We start from the raw sequence: 20536 nt of genomic DNA, 5'->3' as shown, positions 1-20536 counted from the left end.
AACTGGTCTAATTTCTCAGATTCAGTTGTTTGGCGTTTTGTAGGAGTTCTTGGTGTTTTTTGCTGTTTACAAAAAAATCTATATTTTCTCCTTTTCTTTTTCTTCCTTCATCTGTAGAGTATTCGTCGCTGTCCATTCTTACAATATTTTCCTTGGACTTTTCTTGTTATTTCGCTGGTTATCTCCTTCCCCGTCCTACACCGCGAAAAGAGTCGTCGACCAGTCAACCCGTCGAATCTCCGACCCTTATCGGTGTTTATATGTGGGTCACTTCTACCGAGTTACTTTTCGTTGTAAGTCCCGTTTCCCGAGTTTTCTTACAGCCGAAAATTAAAACGATATTTTTCTTCTTCAAGTCAATGAAAATTCTACCAATAAAACTCTAAAAATTATATTAGACAACGAGGTTATTCGAAAATTTCATTTTAATAATGTAGAACCATTTTATGATGCGATTAACTAAACGAAGTTGAAGTGTAACACATCAAGTAGTAGATATGAGCTTTAATTATCCATATTGGAGGGATGCCGGTTTTCAACATCCCTTCACGAAGAGTCTTGTTTGCTAACAGTGTCTCTTTCAGCGGTTTGTACTTGCTGTAAGTCCAATTGGTCCGCTAGCCTTCGAATACTCAGTAATAGAAACTTAAATGGACTCTTAAATGTGATTTAGTCTGGCCTGTTGAATAGATTGATATGATGAAATAAAACAATAACTTGTTTAGCTAGAACTGTAATTGAAAAAGGACAAGAAATAGAAACTTATAAACTGCGAGTGAATAACTAATCGTAATGAACCTAATTAGAAAATTACAGTTTACGAACGAAAACACCATAACACTTCACATTAAGGGTTCCCGATATATTGCGTAACTTGCAATTGCGAACGTGGAGAAAAACTCTCCGAAACTTGAAAAATAGGTCTAACCTCTACGGCGATCGCTAATTCACTGTCTTCCCCTAGCCCATCCGAAATAATTGTCTATCCATTTTGAAGGATCTACCGGTTTAAGGTCAATATGGGCGGAGATTAACATTCTAAGAAATAAGTCAATGCAGGCAAGGAATTTATTTAGGTAAACGATGCGGCGGAAATATTTTTATTTGTTTTGAAATAGAATTATTTGGTTGGAGATTATTGTTCTCCAACATTCCCCCCGGCGTTAGAGCCTTGTGGTCTAACCTACTCTTCTTTATCTTGCCTAGGGAGAACCGAAATTTTAGAAATTGCCCTTGTAAATTGACCATTGATGGTCTTTAACTTGACCACTCTGACTTTGCCATCTTGACCGGGCATTGTATCAACTACCCGTGCTAGAGGCCATTTTAGAGGAGGTACATCGTCCTCTCTCAGAAGGACTAAGTCATTGACTTTTATGTTATCCCTTGGTCGGGACCATTTTGGAGAGTTTTGTAAGCGGTTTAAGTAGTCAACAGACCACTTTTTCCAGAAACTTTGTTGTACTTTTGCAATTTGTTGAAACACGGATAGTTTATTTTCCGGGATTTTTTCTAAGTTTTGCTCAGGATGCGCAGTCAGGCTGGAGCCTATTATAAAGTGCCCAGGACTGAGAAAAGTGTAATCAGAAGGGTCGCTGGACATGGCACAGATAGGCCTTGAATTCATCACAGCTTCAATTTGAACCATGACAGTATAAAACTGTTCTAAAGTGAAAGAGGAAGAGCCTATTAGTCTACGCATATGATATTTAACGCTTTTTATTAAAGCTTCCCAGATCCCAGCCCAATGAGGAGATCTAGGGGGAATAAACTTCCATGAAATTTGATTTTCAGACAGATATTCCCCAATGGTTTGAGAATTTGACTTATTTTTAAAGAATTTGTATAAGTCGTAGAGTTGGTTTCTTGCACCAGAAAGACATGTGGCATTGTCACTGTAAATGACGGTTGGGTTACTACGTCGGAAGATAAACCTTTTGAGTGTTAATAGAAAGGAAGAAGTTGTTAGATCAGAAACAACCTCAATGTGCACAGCTTTGGTCACCATGCACACGAAAATGGCTATGTATGCCTTGACTTTTGGCGCTTTTCGGAGTGAAGAAGATTTTAACAGAAAGGGTCCACCATAATCTACACCTATTTTTTGAAAAGGTCTTGTTGTAATGGACAACCTATCTTCAGGTAAGTTACCCATTAGCTGTTGTGCAGGAGTGCACGAAAATCGGAAACATGTGGTGCAGTTGCGAATAATTCGTTTTGCTTCCTTTAGACCATTGAGAGGCCAGAATTTCAACCGAAGGTTTGAGAGAACTGTTTGAGCACCAGCATGTCCCAATCTGATATGCTCATTTTTAATGATAAGATTGACGGTATAATTTTTGGATGGAAGTAGTATCGGATGTTTTTGCAAATAGTCTATGTCGGGACAGTTTGTAAGTCTGCCTCCAACTCTGAGAAAACTAGAAGAATCTACAAATGGTTTTAGTGAAACAATGTTTTTATTTGAAATAAATTTGTTATTTTTAAGCTCCGAAATTTCTTTTGAGAATGCATCACCTTGAATTTGTTTGATGATGAAATCCATAGAATAATTTAACTCCTCCACAGAAAGGGGTTCAGAAATTTTTTGTTTTTTACAATTAGAAATAAACCGAAATACGTACGCTACAGTACGTTTTAAGCGTGAAATATTTGATAAACGTGAAAAAATTCTCATCCAGAAGTTTTCTACGTTAGAATTTACCACGAGGCTTATTTTTCGTTTCTCGGGCAGGTTTTCGAGCACTTTGTCATTTGCTAGATTGGAAACATTGAAATTTTTATCTCGTAAGCATTTAGGGCCTTGCCACATGAAATCGCTATTGAGAAATTCAGAACCAGACATTCCTCGAGAAAGAAGGTCTGCGGCATTTTGTGCAGACTTTATGTGAAGCCATCTAAAGTTTTGAAACAACTCTTGGACAAGTGCTACCCGGTGAGCCACGAAAACCGACCACCGACTTGGGTGACTTTTACACCACGACAGCGCTACCTGGGAGTCTGACCAGAGGGTGACTAAATGAAATTTTACAGGTTGATTTTCAAAGATAGAAATTATTTTTGAAACAAGTTTTGAAAGGAGAACCATCGCGCACAGCTCAAGCCTAGGAAGTGTTACCGTCTTTAACGGAGTTATCCTTGATTTGGAAGAAACTAATGCACAGGATATGGTCTCATCGGCATAGAAAGTTCTCAGGTATACGCATGCGCCATTAGCTGCCAAGCTGCTGTCTGAAAATCCATGAAGCTCAACCTTTAGAATTACTTTTTCAGAAAAGTAGAAACGAGGAATTTTTAAATTTTTTAATTGTGACAAGTCCTGTAGAAACTTGTTCCAATCTTAGAGTATTTTTGTCCGAAATTTCTGTGTCCCAGTGAATTTTTTGCAGATAGAGTTTCTGCAAGGGCATTTTGCCCTTAACAATGAATGGATTGATGAGTCCCAGAGGGTCGAAACATTGTGCTAATGCAGACAGGATTTTTCTTTTTGTTACTGGTGGGCAGAAATTATTTTCGGGGACGGAAATTGTTATTTGGTCTTCCTAGGGTTCCATTTTAGGCCTAGAACTTTGCTGGAAGTAGAATCGAAATTTAGGTCATATTCCTGAGTAGTATTTTTTGAATGTTTTGGATTGATTTTTTGTAGGAATATGGATGAATTTGAATGAAATTTATGTAATGTAAAACCATGGCAGTTTAGAACAGAATTTAATTGCTGAAGTATTTCGAGCAATTCTTCAATATTATTTGACCCACATAAACCATCATCTACATAGAATTGGGTTTCGAGAAAGTGTGAGGCCAATGGGAATTGAATTTTATTTTTATTTGAAATCTCTTGCAAGACTCTCGTTGCAAGAAATGGGGCGCTGTTCGTCCCGTATGTAACAGTATTTAGTTGAATACATTTTATAGAATCGTGGGTATCGTCCCTCCACAGAATATTTTGTAGAAAACGTTGATCTTTGTTGATCCACGTCTGTCGAAACATTTTTTGAATATCACAGGAGAATATGAATTTGTATTGCCTGAAACGAACCAGAATATCGAATAGATCAGGTTGCAACTGATACCCTTTTAATGAAATATCGTTTAGACTTTTTCCTGTAGAGGTTTTACAACTAGCATCCATGACGACACGCAAAGTTGAACTTTTATTTTGTTCGTTGATGACACACAAATGTGGAATAAAATATTTTTTGTCCGAATTTTCATTCACGAACGAAAGCGGTACATATTCAGCATGCCCCGAAGAAATATATGTGTCAATGAAGTTTTTGTACTCGAAAAATAATTTTTTATCTTTTTGGAATTTATTTTCGAGCGAGAGAAAACGCCGTTTGGCTATGGAAAATGAATCACCCAGTAATTGGTGTTCTTGTGCACTTTTTAATGGAATATCTACATCAAAGCGTCCATTTTCAAGGATCTTTGTTGTAGTTTGGAATATTTGTTCGGCCAGCTCGTTAGCTTCCGACAGAATAGGTTTTTGAGAAAGTTCTTCCATGTTCCAAAATTTTGTGAGCAGCTCATCCGTGCTACACGTAGAAAGTAGAGCAACCTCTCCAGAAACATTGTTTGCTACTGTGGGTGCCGTCAAGTGAGGAGCTATCACGCCGGCAATTAGGTACCCCAGATGCGAAGCCTGCAAGATTGGAAGCCCGGGGCCAAGAGGAATTATTTCCGGAAGAATTAGGTCGTAGTACAAATCTGACCCAACCAAGATGTCTATTTGACTAGGTTTGTGAAAGGAATCATCAGCGAGAAAAAGGTCCCCTGGAATTGGTAACTTTTTTGTAAGAATGCGGAACTGTGGAAGATTGCAAGTAATATTTTCTAAGATAGCACATGAAATTTTAAAAGACTTTTTATTGTAGTTAGAATGCATTTTTATGTTGACCGTCTTTTTTGAAACCGAATTATTTTGGCCTATGCCAGAGATATTTAGAGAGATGTCATACGGCCTATAACCCAGCCTATCAGCGAGACACCGGGTACAAAAGCAATTCTGACTTCCTGTATCGAGTAACAATCGGGCCGTTAAAGGGCTCCCGTTTTTGTCGAAAATGGTGACTTTGGCCGTAGCGAGAAGTATGTTTGAATTTTTTACGGACAAAGCAGAAAAAGAATTTGTAAGAGGTTCTTGCCCTTGAACCGAAGGACCTTGAAAATTTGAATTAGACGAATGCTCGCGTTCGTAATTGTTTGAATTTGTAGAAGTTGACGGACTTTCATTGTTATGAGTCGTAGAAAAAGTATAATTTTTACCCGAAATGTGAAGAACAGTGTTATGGCGCTTTTTACATATGGTGCACCCATGTTTTGAGGAGCAGTTTTTAGAATTATGCCTACCTAGGCAGTTAACGCAGAGACCTTTTGAATTTACGAATTTTATTTTGTCATCATGCTGAATGTTTTTGAAAAATTGACATTTATAAATTTTATGTCCTTGTTTTTTGCAGTAGATACAATAAAAGTCAGAAACTAAATTATTTGAAATATTATTTTTATTTGAATCCTCTGATGTGTTATTACTGTATGCATGATGTGAAACTTTTACGGTTTTGGTTTGCCTAGGATTTGTATTTTCTAGACTTTCCAGAACAATGCACCTTTTTTCCAAAAATTTAAGAAAAGCATCTAAATTTGTTATATCTGTATGATTTCGCTCAGTTTCAAAAAGTCTCCTTGTTGAAAAGTCTAATTTGCTTTGTAGCAGAAAAACTAAAATTATATCAATGAGCTCTGAACTTGAAAATTGCAAATTTTTTAGCAGTTGCATATTTTTTGTTACAGTTGTTAGAAAATTTCTGAGAATTTGCGGTGAGCTGTTTCTCAGTGTAGGAATGTCTAGAATTTCTGTTAAATAAGAATTTATGATTGTGACCTTATTTTGATAGCGGTTTTTTAGAATATCCAAAGCAATTGAAAAATTTTCATTGGTGACTTTCAAAGAATCCACCAATTTTAGAGAATCACCTTGTAGGTAACTTTTTAAGTAAAGAAATCTTTGGATATCAGAAAGGGACTGATTTTTTATTATCAGTGTGTCGAATAGTTCATAGAAGCTTTCAAAATCACTTACTTGTCCAGAAAATTTGTTTATACTGATTTCCGGGAGTTTTACGGCCATTTGTTTATTAGCGCTCCCTGTATTGGTAATTTCCAATTTTATCGAATTTTGAATTTTTGAAAGCGTCGCAAAATAATTTTCTTCAAACAAAGCACGATCAGACTCTTGAGAATCGTCCAGGAATTCAATTTCATCCTGTACGCTGTTGAAGTCAGAGAAAAGGTCTTTTAACCTATCTTCTCGTGTTTTGAATGAGAAAACATCTTTTTCCGAGTCGTGGTTTATTTCTAGCCACGCTTGAATTCCACCAACAGAATCTAGTATAGAATGCTTCTTTTTTGTTAATTTATTTAAACCTTTATTGCTCATTATAATAACTTTAATTTATTTATTTTTAAATGAAATTATTATTTATTTTTGAATTAATTAATTCTGAATTATTAATTTTGAATTTTAACAAGAATGCAATAAGCTAAACTAAAAATTTAACCCTAAATAGTTCTTTAACAATGTTACTTTATAAGAACACTAATTTGCACTAAAATAGATTTTTGAATTTATATAAAAAAGTTTGATTGTACGTCACCCCTGGGTTCTTAGTACTTGAGTGTGGGCTGCCTATCCCTCTCTGGCATCAGCTAGTCCTGGAAGCGCATTTCTGGAAATAATCACTAGTTTTGTTTTGTTTATATAATGTTTATTTGTCCGTAGAATAAACAACGCACTCACTATGTCTCTAGGAATTGTTGTCTATCGACGAGAATATCCGAAACACACGAAACTTTTACTGTCTTTTTGAAAGCACAGAATTATATAAATTGAATGTTTTTAGGCCAGAAAGTCGGCTAGTAAAATCAAAATCCGGCTCGAAGGACCAAATGGAGGGATGCCGGTTTTCAACATCCCTTCACGAAGAGTCTTGTTTGCTAACAGTGTCTCTTTCAGCGGTTTGTACTTGCTGTAGGTCCAATTGGTCCGCTAGCCTTCGAATACTCAGTAATAGAAACTTAAATGGACTCTTAAATGTGATTTAGTCTGGCCTGTTGAATAGATTGATATGACGAAATAAAACAATAACTTGTTTAGCTAGAACTGTAATTGAAAAAGGACAAGAAATAGAAACTTATAAACTGCGAGTGAATAACTAATCGTAATGAACCTAATTAGAAAATTACAGTTTACGAACGAAAACACCATAACACTTCACATTAAGGGTTCCCGATATATTGCGTAACTTGCAGTTGCGAACGTGGAGAAAAACTCTCCGAAACTTGAAAAATAGGTCTAACCTCTACGGCGATCGCTAATTCACTGTCTTCCCCTAGCCCATCCGAAATAATTGTCTATCCTTTTGAAGGATCTACCGGTTTAAGGTCAATATGGGCGGAGATTAACATTCTAAGAAATAAGTCAATGCAGGCAAGGAATTTATTTAGGTAAACGATGCGGCGGAAATATTTTTATTTGTTTTGAAATAGAATTATTTGGTTGGAGATTATTGTTCTCCAACACATATTATAAAGGAATTTTAATCAATAATAACTGCAACATATAATTCGATTACCTTGTGGTACACTTCATCTACAACTTTCTCATAACAACAAAAGTAGAAAAGTTATTGCCGGTTGGTTTTCTTTTGTTCCATGTGGCCCTACCTGCCCTGTACGGAGTATGTCTAGAGAGGCTCTTCACTACAAGTTAAAACTTCGAAGCTGCAAAAGAAGCCCTTCTTAGACACCCCAGCTTCGGTCTTCAGGAGGGAGGTGTTATGGCGAGCACGCCACTGTGTGTGTGTGTGTGTGTGTGTTTTATCTCAATATTCAGACTACTTAGAAGATGATTAACACCCACGCTGAGAATCTCGAGGTGTTTATGATATGATCAAGAACTATGAGAGGTTTTTAGGATATAGTTTGTATTTCTTAAGTTAGTATAGTTTTATAACTGTTAACATCTAAATAAATTTGTGCATTTCATTCAGAGTTACGTTATTTAATTCTCCAACGAATTCTCTAACATCATTTTATAGAGAATAAAAGTTATTTAAGTCATCGTTATCAGGATTGCCGGTTATGAATTTAATCACAGATCCAAGTCCATTAATTAATCCACGTCTTTTTCTATTGTGGTTAAGAATAGCAAATTGATCTATAATATCCTTTAAATAATTAGAATATTGCGTTTGTAATACAGGGTGGTCAATTTTAACTTTTAACTTTTTTATTAGGTTTTCGATACGTGTTAAGTTGAGAGAAAGTAAAAATCTATGTTTTTGAATTATTTCTGTTTGTATTCCGGTTTCTTCTTGAAAAAATCCATTTGGGTGGTTAAAACATTGAGCTTGAGCTTGGATGGTGTAGAGTAGAGAAGTAAGCAGAAGTAACCTGAAAATAAAAGGAAAATGTACTATTTTCTGATCCGTTTTATGTTCTTAGCATCCGCAGTTATTTTTCTATTCGCAGGAGTTAGGAAAAAATTTGGGTTTCATTTTGTTCAAGAATTTTAATACTTTCATAAGGTATATTTTTGTTGATTTGTTTCTTATTTCTATATACTGTAGTTTCTGGATTAACTTCGGAAATTTGCTCCTCTCTGTTTCGATTTGCTTTAGTTATATTTTGGGTCATTTTTTCTTTAGTATTTTTATATACGTGTTGTATAAATGGTTGTATTTCGTTTTTTCTATTTTCATTGTAATTTTCGTATATTGTTAGGTCATTATCGAAGAGGACCTCATCTTCGTAAGGGCCGTACAAAAGGGTAAAAGGTGTAAAGTTAGTTGAGGAATGAATACTTTGATTATAGATAGTGATTGTGGTAACCATTAAATTTTTAATCCTTTCATTGGGATTTTGGATTTGCAAAACTCGTAATTTTTCCAGTAGTGTAGAATGTAGTCTTTCGATAGGTGAATTGCTTGTAGAATTTGCAGTTGTGGTAACATGCTTTTCTATTTTATATAAGTTTAAATATTCAGTAATTAGGTTTGCACCAAAGTTAGTTGCACTGTCCACTACTATTCTCTTTGGAAAATTATGATGTGAGAAGAAATGTCGTAATTTATTCAAAATTGTTATTGCTGTTTGATCTTCTATTAAATATGCTTGTGCGTATTTAGAAAACGGATCTATTATAGTTAAAAACTGATTTGCTTTAATATGAAATACGTCTATGTGTAAAGTATGTAGAGGTTTGGTAGGTAACATAGGGCCTTTAAATGGTATTGTATATGGTTGTCTTTCATATTTGGCTTTTAAACATATGTCACAAGAATTTATATATTTTGTAATCGAATCTTTTATGTTTGGAAAATATATGGATTTCTTTAAGTGTGAATAGGTTTCATTTATTCCATTATGATTTAGGTGATGGTAATTTTTTATATAGTTTGTTTGTTCGTTTTCTTCTTCAATGTAAAGTAATTTTGTTAGACAAAGAACAATATTTGTATAGATAAAGTTCTCATGTAAGAGTTTTTCCATAATAGGTTTTAAAATTCTCCTTTGTGTTAAAAATAGACCATATGTTTTATTGGGATCAATTATTTCTATAAGGTGATTAATTATTTGATTTTCTATATTATCTTTTTCTAAATAAATTAAGTGTATGTCTTTCTTGAATCGTTTGAGAAATTCATAACGAAGTGTTTGTGTAATGTTTATTATTATTTGATTTTTGAATAGATTTACGGGTTTTTCAGAAATAGGGAGTCCTGCAGAAATGTTTTCTTCTTAAGAATGAATCGTCTCGCAATTTGAAGGTTGTGTGGATCTGAATTTAAGAAATTTCGATAATAATTTATCAGGATTATCGGAAGAATTTTGAGACTCTTCTAGTCCTTCATTTTCTACTACGTTATGTTCTTGTAAATCAGTAATCATAGGGACCATTGAACTTGTTTCGTCATTTTCATTAGGATCATCTTCATGAATATTTATTTCTATTCGTGATAGTGCATCAGCTACAGAGTTACTGGAACCTTTTAAATGTTTAATATCGAACTGATATTCGTCTAATTTAATTTTCCAACGTATTAGGCGACTATTAGGAGTTTTTAGTTTCGTTAGCCATACGAGGGGATTATGATCTGTTAATACTGTAAAATGTCTGCCATATAAATAAGGTCTAAAATGTTTAACTGAATCTATAATAGACAATAATTCGTTTTCTATTACTGAATAGTTTCGTTCTGCTGTGTTCAGCGTTCTGGACAAGAAGGCTATTGGTTTATTCTTTTGTGACAGGACAGAACCTAAAGCTATATCAGATGCGTCAGTAGTTAACGTAAAAGGTAAAGAGAAATCAGGATAATTTAAAATGGGAGAATTAATAATTAGTTCTTTGCATTTTTCAAATGCCTCTTTGTATTCAGAAAGTTCGATGTCAATCTTTTCATTTTTTTGTAGTGCACCTGTTTAATGGAAATGTTATTTTCGCAAAATCCGGAATGAAACGTCTATAATAACCTATTAAGCCGAGGAAAGATTTGATCTCCTTAACCGTTCTAGGAATAGGGTATTTTTTAATTCCTTCAATCTTTGATGGATTTGGAGTGATTCCCTGAGGTTTAACTATGTGTCCTAAAAATTCTACCTTTTTTGTTAGAAATTCACTTTTGTCTACCTGTATTTTTAAGTTTGCTTTAGCAAGAGAGTCAAAGATTAATCTTAGATCAATAAGGTGATCATGTAAGCTTTTAGAAAAAACTATGATATCGTCCATGTAGACAAAGCATCTTGTATGGGTATGAGGAGCTAAAACTTCATTCATTAAACGTTGAAATGTACTTGGAGCATTTTTAAGTCCAAATAGCATTCGAAGATATTCATAATGACCTTGAGGGACTGTAAACGCTGTTTTTTATTTTCTGTTACATCATTTGAGGATGTCTAAAACTTTTAGTATATACAGGATCTTCATCTAAAGTTCTTATAAAATGTTTAGTTTGTGTCGTTGCTGACAAGTATTCTTTATTGTCATGAAATAGATAAGAGTATCTTTTACAAAGTCTAATATTTTTTTCTTTTTCTTCTTTGTTCAGATGATTAGTGCGTATTATATTTTCATCGAAATCTTTTTTTGTTCCATCCTTTATATATTGTTTCACATCAAAATTATTTAGATTTTGTACATATAAGGGCTTATTAAGAGGTGCCTTTAGAATTAGATTTGGTATTTCTATGTGACCATTTATTACTTTATGTATCGATGGTGGAATAAATATATGGTCTTGTATTTTAGTTTCAGGTAAATAAGCGTAACCATCTATTTGATTTACTGGAATTAGGTTACATCTTGTGTCTCCTAGTTGAAAAGCAATAATATTATCATTTAATTTGATTGTTTTATTTATGTAGCTTATCTGTGCTTTTAGTTTTTTTAAGTCACTAGAGCCAATTAATGCATCAAATTTATCATGCCATTTAAAAATTCGGAACTTTACCAGATTTTCTACATTATATTCTTTAAATATGGGTATTTTAATATTAAAAATTCGGAACTTTACCAGATTTTCTACATTATATTCTTTAAATATGGGAATTTTAATATTTTGATTACTGTGAAAAGTTGTAAATACCGACTTGATTGTAAAATTTTCTTGGAATTAAAAATATTTTGGAAAATTACTCACAAGTTCAGGATTTATAATAGAGTTCTCAAAGAAAGAAATTCTCTATATTCTATATCCTCTTGTATATATAAGAATATGAATTGCTGGGATAATTATTTTCTAAAAATTGATCTTGTTCTAAGTTATGAAAATTGTGCTGAACGTTTTGTCTGATAGAAGTAGTTCTTATGGACATTGGTTCCCATTGTTGATTATTTCTAACTTGTTGTATTATATCACGTCGTGGTTGTGATGGTGGTTGTCGAGGAGTGAAATTTCTTTGAAAATTATTTGAATTATTGTTATTTCTAGAGTTATTTGTATTACATTTATCTCTAGACATATTATTATAGTTGCCATTGCTATTATTATTAAATGTATTAAAAGGTCTCTGGTTATTTTGGTTCAGCGATATATTTCGTGAACGAGTCATGAGGTTAGCGTAACGCTCACATTATTCAAGGCATTGTAATGTACGAGGATTGGCATAATATACAGTTTCTCTGTAAGGCGACTGTAAACCTGAAATAAAGGTTTTTAAAGCTTCTGTACAGTAAATATCTTTTAATGTTGCAATTTTCTGTGCACAATTATGTATAATAGTTGTACTTGCTTCATAAGAATATTAAATTTAGTATTAATTCGCAGATGAAAATCTCTATAATGTTCGTTAGGTTTTTGCCTTTCTCTCTGTAGTTCATTAAAATAATGTGTCTTCTGATTTTGTTTGACCAAATTGTTCTAAAAGGGCTTTACGAATATTTTTCCAAGTAGTAAAAGAATCAGGAATAAATTCGTGATAATTATTTGAAGTGATATACGTATGAGCTGTGTCTTTTAGTCTACTACCGATGTGGAGATTTAACAAATGGACTTGTACATTTGAACACATTGTAAAAGTACCAGATTCAAAGAGTTTAATTATATCATCAACTCTTATAATAAACGTAGATAAAGTATCATTTTGTTCAGGCGAAAAAATAGGTATAATTTGACAAAACCTTTTCAATTGTTCATCCGTAATAACTGGAGTAGCCATTTTTTGATGCTTTTCTAGTTGGGAATTGATTAACTGATTAGGATTTTTGTGAGAAATTGAAATGAGACTGAATTTAAGTAGTAAATGTTCAAGATCACTGTTCATGTAAAGTTATTCCAAAAAGGTGTATATATTAAAAGCAAAAATTGTAACCAAAGAAAATAGAAATGAGATACAGATTTTCCTAAAAACCAAATAAAATATGCACTTACTCAGATAGTAGTTTCATGTCAGATAGTAGGCAGGAATCTCTTGTAACTTCTAGTTTTCAACGTTATAGTCAGCAAAGTATTGAAATACACGATGATAAACTGTTCACCTCTGACTATCCTGTTCGCAGGGCCAATTAAATAATTTGTTTCAAAAATCACCTTTTTAAAAATTTATTTTTACAAATAATAGAACTGCTACAATAGAAATGAAAATTAAGTATAATCCTAAAATGTAATTTAACTCTGCATGAAGGCTTCTCTTTTCTAATCGGTAATCAAAGGTCAATTGCAGATAACTAATGTCTTTACAGGTTCGGATTCCTTAATTTTAAAACATTAAAAACATTAATAAAAGAACATGACATACTGTCATTAAAAATCTTAAATTTTAACACAGATTGTAGTCATTTTTTATTTATTTACTTCAAATAATAGTCAATAGGGAAATACTTTAATCAAGACTTATCTCATCTCAAAAATATCTCACAAAAAAAGTAAAAATAAACGATCATCAAAAAAAAATGATAAAATTATTGTCACTAACAAAAAACATTATCATTATAAAATATTCATTCACACTGGTTTGTTGACCTGTGATGATAGGGTCTGTATGAAGGCCTGGAGATAAACACATGGTATTAGATGTTGAAATATGATATCTTTACCTCTTCCGCAAAAATATTGCCAAGGGTAGTTGGCCTCCACGTGACACAGGGGCTTATGAGTGAATACTAACAGCACAAGTGAATTGCCAGAGGAAGGAACTCTGTATAAATAGACAATACAGAAATTGTTACTATCACAATTAATTATTAACGAACAGTAAGCGACTTATCACAATCGGCAATGTGAATAAAATTGTAGTATGCACTTAAAGTACCTTTTTCGTAGCAAAAGCTAACATTTTTGTGAATAATATTAAGTCGTAGCTTAAACTTATAAGTTTATTCTGTTTGCTTTGAGTATTTTCTGTCTTTTTGTAGTAAAAGCTTATTTAGATGTGAATAAAATACAGCATTTACTGAAATTTTAAAGTAACAACTGTAATGTGCAGCTTAAAAATTAGTCTTGTATAGAACTTCAATCGAACACGTTTAAAAATGGCTCAATTTATGAACATCTGACGTCGAAAATATTATTCTCTAGGAAATGAATGTCGGGATGAGGAATATATTAATTTATATCGTTTTTCAAAAATTAATGTGGAGTGGTTAGTAGAAAATTTCCTTGAAGTCACTGGAGAAACAAGTGGAGGAGCATTAAATCCCAGACAAAAAATGCAGATATTTCTTCGATTTTTAAGTGATCCTGGATTTCAAATTGGAGTTGGCAAGGTGTTCATCGAACAACAGTGAGTAAAACTGTGAAATTTGTTTTGACTAAAATAATTCAAAAATCACATATTTGGTTACGTTTTTCTTTAAATAACATTGCTGAAGCACAACAAGAGTGGAGTGCTAAGTATCAGTTTCCTTGTGCATTTGGTGCTGTTGATTGTACACATATAAGAATTCCGAAACCATCTGAGCATGGAGACGAATACTATAACAGAAAACGTTACTTTAGCATAAATGTACAGGCAACATGTAATGCAAAAGAAGAATTTACTTCCATAGACGCTCAGTGGCCTGGGTCAGTACACGACAGTAGGATACTAAATAATTCTGCAATTTATGTCGAAATGAATAATATGCAGCATAATAATATGATGTTATTAGGTGATTCTGGTTATGGAATCAAACGTTGGCTGATGACGCCATACAGAAATCCCGAAACTCGTGAAGAAATTGCGTTTAACACACTTTTCATGAAAGAAAGAGTCATAATCGAAAGGTGCATTGGCTAACTGAAGAGAAGGTTTTCAATTTTGCAACATATGGTTAGAGTAAAACTAGACAGAATTGCATCTGTTATTATTAGTTGTAGTGTACTTCATAATATATCAAAGTATTTAAATGATCTACTTCCTGTCGATGAAGAAGAAGATGTCATGAATGACAAGGAAAAGCAATACAATTTAGAAAATGACGCTGAAAATGTTATGAGATGGGGAGAAGGGTTATAGTTATAAATTCAAAATTATATTTAAAAACTGTTGAAACAAATAAACATATACAGGGTGTGTACCTTAAAAAATATATCATATTTCATAATATATAACATTGTATATATTTTGTCTAAATATAAAGAAGTTGAAATTTCGGGACCTTCGCTTTCGAGACCTTGGGTTTCGATTAGTCTTTGACGTAGCTTGTTCAATAAAAGTTGTTCTCGCTCGATCTGCATGCGCGTAAGTTTTAACTGCTCAAGAAGAACCAGTCTTTGTAGATCTGCTGTGCATAATTTTGCAGTCTCATCTGTTTCTTGCCCTTCCAGCTTATTTCTTTTTGCTTGTGATGGTGTAAAGAAATGGGCTGGATATAACGAACGTATTACGGATGGCCGACGGAATAAAGAAATCGGGAATTGGCTGCCATATGAAGCCAAAAGACCACGAGGAAGACCGCAAATGCGATGGACTGACGATATTAAAAGAACTGCAGGCAGGGCCAATGTGGAAACGTCGTACAAACAACAGAGATGAATGGCGAGAGTTAGGAGAGGCCTATATTCGGCAATCCGAATAGAGACAAGGGTTTAAAAAAACATTTGATAAAACTATATTTTTATTACATTGCGGTTTCACATTGCTGCACAAGAAAAATATTAAGGTTTTAAAGTTGTTATTATACCCATATATACCCAGAGTGCATACCCATAAACTTTTCAAAACACATTAATTACAACAAAATCCTCTAATAACCAAATAGAACAAATTATGGAAACTGATAATAACCTGACAGGATCCATAAGTAATTGAATTGAAACATCTTCCTTAAAAACTCCAACATCATCAACCTCAAACAACATCAGAAATCCTACTCCAGTAGAAATAACACCAAATCCAATTACTACAAACGTCCCTTCTCCAGACATTAACGAAAATACCCCACAGATCGATTCACAGATATTTACTTCTCCTGTAGTAAGCAAACCAAAAAAAAAAGTCAAAAAAGTCAACCAGAAATTCCCGCGAAGAACTTTTACTTTCACTAGAGTTAATTAAAGACAAAATAGAAAACAGATCACCACCGTTTATCCAGCTTATTTCTTTTTGTTTGTGATGGTGTAATATAAGAGGAAGGAGGAGTAGGTCTGACTAAAAAGTGCCTTGTCTTCGCTGGTTTTTGCATTTCTACATTTTTCAATGGCTTCAATCCCGTTGTCGCTGCTCCAGGAATTTTATGCCATGTTGGGTTTTTCTCATCTTTATCTATAATGTCCATCAATTTTTTTTCCCCATCTTTCAAAATAATTTTTTTATTTCTAGTTGCTTTCTTATCTGCTTTCTTTTTTAATTCGTTTTTCATATTTTGAATCTTTTTTTTTTAATTGTTTTACATTAATACTTTTGCCATAAATCGTTTGGTATGATTCCTTCATTATAATTAAGGAAATTTCCTTATTTTTTCTTATTAATGGCAACTGCGATTTATCAAATAAAACTTTGTGATTAGATAAAGCCTCTATGAAGCGCAAATTGCCACTTTGTTCTTCACCGACTTCGGAGTCAAGAGATTGACTGTCGTACTCGGAACTCATTTTTAACACTTTTACAAACGTGTGTCTGCTAATGGTTGTAATAACTAAATAAACTGAAAACACTGTTGACAAAAATAGAATACGGCCGGTTTTTAAGTTTTTTCTAGATTTGTGTTTCCTGTTGTTAGTTTAAACTTAAATTTTTTAGTATACACTTATAAGTATAAGCAAAATATTATTCACAAATTTTTCAGAATGTACTTAAACTTATAGCTGAATCTAATAAGATTGTAATTATGCTATAACTGAATTCTTAAAGTAAACACTTATTTTTTATTCACACTGCTGACTATAGTGAGTTTCTCTACAACTATAAAAACCAATAAAATTGTAAGAGGAATTATGTTATTAATACTTAAATGGTGTTTTAAGAGGAAGCGTATTCGTTTATGAAATAATATAGTCCCAAACATAATTTATGACGAAAAAACTATTTTAAGAAAAAGGGTCTTTTAAACACTCACATGTAGGTACTTAAAGCGATAAAAATTAATAATCCCAAGACACAGTTAAATAAAAATACAGGCCAGTAATAGGAAAATTTAGCATGCCACAATATGGGAGAAGGCTATATGACCGCATAGATCAAAATCTCGATATATAAAGCATGTGTAAATGTAGTACTAATATATGAAGCGGAAACAAGAGCTAAAACGGCTGTTACAGAAATATTGATGGGAACTACAGAAATGAAAGTATTAAGAAACATAAAAGGAATATGTCTCAGAGATATAATAAGGAATGAGGATACATTAAGAGAAACTTGAGTTCAGAATGCAATGAGAGGGACACGAGCACGACGCCACAAATGACGATATAATATTAACAAAGAGATACGGGAAGAATCTCGAAATGGGCGAAAATAGATAAATCCAATACAAAAAGACCACTAGGAAGGTGGTTCCTTCCCTATACCCGAAGAAGTGATATGACTATGTAGCTGGGGTGATATATTATATATAGAAACATATTCTAAAAGAAGAATGGAAAGTTTCGAACATAGTTTTGAGGTTTGAATCGGTTTGTAAATGCCCCTTTGTCCGCTTCTTGTCGATCGATGATGATAGGTATAATAAAAGGTTGAAGTTGTGGAGTAAAAGTGTTGATTTATTGACAGCTACTGGTAATTACACAATATGATGTTCGTTAGGTAACTACTTATGATTGACTGTAGTAAACTGCTCTCACGTGAGCTCAAATCCCCAATTTATAATCTCACAAATATTTCATACCTAAGCACAGAGGTTATTGCTTCTATGATACTAACCAACTTTGAACTATATGCTTACATTACAATTTAATCTAGACCATCATTGCAACACTTAGGAAGTTCAATTAGAAACAATATATTATTCGACAATTCATTAACAAGTGAATGGACTTTAATTATTAAAATATTACTTGATATCATTTTCACAATGTCACTTATACACGGTGAAACTATAATAGATTAAGAAGTTAAGAATAATGTGAGATTACAAATTAAGGGGTTAATTTTTGATTGAACAAGCAGAAAAAGAAAACGAAGAACCAATATGTCGGCAGGTGAATCATCAGTTCTTGATCTTTCTTTATATAATTCTAACTTAACAATAGGTTTTGACTGGGAAGTACGTATTGCCATATATATGGAAGTGATCACTTTCACATAATTTTATTAATACGAATCTCAACCATTATGCAGAAACAGAGCCGGTGATAACGGGCCTGCAAGAAGTACAATGCAGGCGGGCGCCTCTGTTTGAGCGGCACCAAAATGAGCTTTTTTTCTGCTAGCGTTATACAAAATAGTAAAAGGGATAAATTAATTTTTTAAGTGTGATTTAACCCGGCAGTAGACGTGTGGTCTAAAAATCTCAGTGGACGGGTGGGGTCTATCAGGACCAAAATTTAAATGACCCACAAGTTTCAGATAACATTCACATAATGTTTTTAAGATTTTGTCGGTTTATCTGTCTCCTACTTAATGATCTTGTGGCATTGTATTTTCGTTTTGTTTTATTTTTCAAAAAATATAGCAATTAATCTAAAACCTTGCATTTTCTGCTTTGTTAACTTTTTATTAGTACTGATTAGTAAATAAATATTTTCCAAAATTCCCACATATGTTTTATTAAAATACAAATATTAAGCTTCATAAATTTGTTTATAACAAAAAATTATCTGCACAAAATACAAAAGTTTTAATTTTACTTCTCCTCTTTCATTGGTATTTAAATTTTCCCTTTTATTGGTGGTCACTTCTAATGGGCCTGGCATAAGAGTATTTGATAGGCACGACGCTGATTGTCGTACAACTCTAGCTAAATGAGGTTTCAAAGCTCTACTTCCCATATTTTCTTTTGTCATATTTATTCCTAAATCTTTCATAAATAATCTTCTGCAATTTTTATATTCTCCTTCTGGATTGTTGCTTTTGTATATTTCGAAAGCATTGACGGCAGCAATATTCATAAGGCCATAGAATACTACCATAGGCCAACGTCTAGTGTTTCTAGCAACATTATAGGAAGGTATTTTTCGGTCAACAACGTCTAATCCTCCCTGTGTCAGATTGTAAAATATAATGATTTCTGGTTTTGCTTCTTGTCCAGATGCCTCATCAATTTTATTTTCGAGAATCATAGCACACATTTCGACAAAAGCAATACATTTTTTGATTTTTTTGGTACATATGACACTGCAGTAATATCGGTACCAAATGCAAAAACAGATAAATGTTGACATCGGTGTTTGATGTCTGTTATTTGATGCGGCAATTCTCTTCTGTTGGACTGAATAGTACCGACCACTGTAAGTTGGTGAACTTCTAACAAACATTTTACAGTCTGATATATATTATCAGATTATATATATTATTATTATTATATATTACAGAATAATATATTAGTATTTTCTATGATGATGGAAAGAATATCACCAAAAAACAGCATAAAACATTCAACAGGTATAGAAGAATTTCTACCCATTTCCTGTAACTCCTGACAAATGTGTAATAATATTCCTTGCCCGAGTACTAACATTTATGAGTGAAGCTTCTTTTCTCCATTTCGTCCCATCCTTACCATAATAATAAGCTGATCTACTCTCTTCTGAAACAGATTCTTCTTCTTCTGATTCTTCGCCTGTAGCTTCTTGTTCTGTGACGTGATCGCTCTCTAAAAAAAATTTTTTGTCAGCAATCGAATCGTTGTCGCTTTCTGCCATTTTTTCCACTTCTTCATTATCAGTTTCTACTTCTTCATAGGGTTGTCTCAGTTTTTCAATTTCTCTTTCATACGGATTCATAATTAACTATTAGAATACTGCTGTGGAACACTTACTGGTTTTATTTCTTGATATTTGATAAATCCAAATAAATATCACCACAAACTTTACACAGCACACACCAGCTAACGAATTTGTAATGAATCGTTGTCCCTTTATATAAAAAACGAAAGTAAAGAACTCGATTCAAAAATTTGAGATTGTATCGGGAAAAACTTATTTTTCTAAGTAGCTGAAATTTTTAATAAAATGGAGGTTTTACAAAAAAAATGTGAAAAATACTAGTAAAATGTACACATACAGAGCCAACAAAGATTTAATAAATCCGTTAAAAGCCACAAACAAATTATATTTTAGGTCAAAAACCGAAAAAACTGCATTACAAGTATATGAATCTTAACTTCCAAGAGTAACACTAGTGGACGGGTGGGGTCTGTCAGGACATATTTTTAAATATCTCAAAACCAAACAATAAATTTGTTCCAAACATATAGCTATTAGTTGGAGTGAGCAATTATTGAAAGGTGCTGAAAAGGTCATTTTATGGCGAGTACGCCACTGTGTGTGTTTTTATTTCAATATCTAGACTACATCGGAGATAATAAACACTCACGCTGACGATTTCGAGGTGTCAGCGATATGTTCAAGTACTATGAAAGGTTTTAATAAATAGTTTGCTAAGCTGTTAACAA

The 20536-nt window shown here is 33.1% G+C and overlaps 2 protein-coding genes across 2 annotated transcripts; both read right to left on the bottom strand.

The window, feature by feature from the left end:
• Positions 1-1183: 1183 nt before the first annotated feature.
• On the bottom strand, positions 1184-2545 carry LOC140431222 (uncharacterized). Its single transcript, XM_072519155.1, has one exon. It carries the CDS (start codon positions 2543-2545, stop codon positions 1184-1186), a length of 1362 nt encoding a protein of 453 aa, XP_072375256.1.
• A 971-nt stretch (positions 2546-3516) lies between these two features.
• Positions 3517-13150, bottom strand: LOC140431221 (uncharacterized). Its single transcript, XM_072519153.1, has 2 exons — positions 12936-13150; positions 3517-8457 (listed from the first exon to the last, which is right to left on the bottom strand). Exon 2 carries the CDS (start codon positions 6440-6442, stop codon positions 3530-3532), a length of 2913 nt encoding a protein of 970 aa, XP_072375254.1. The 5' UTR covers positions 6443-8457; positions 12936-13150; the 3' UTR covers positions 3517-3529.
• Between the last annotated feature and the right edge of the window lie 7386 nt (positions 13151-20536).

This window comes from Diabrotica undecimpunctata, unplaced genomic scaffold (genome assembly GCF_040954645.1).
Source record: "Diabrotica undecimpunctata isolate CICGRU unplaced genomic scaffold, icDiaUnde3 ctg00000595.1, whole genome shotgun sequence".
NCBI lineage: Eukaryota > Metazoa > Arthropoda > Insecta > Coleoptera > Chrysomelidae > Diabrotica > Diabrotica undecimpunctata.
The sequence above is the reverse complement of the archived record's forward strand: the minus strand, read 5'-3'. Positions and strand labels throughout refer to the sequence as shown.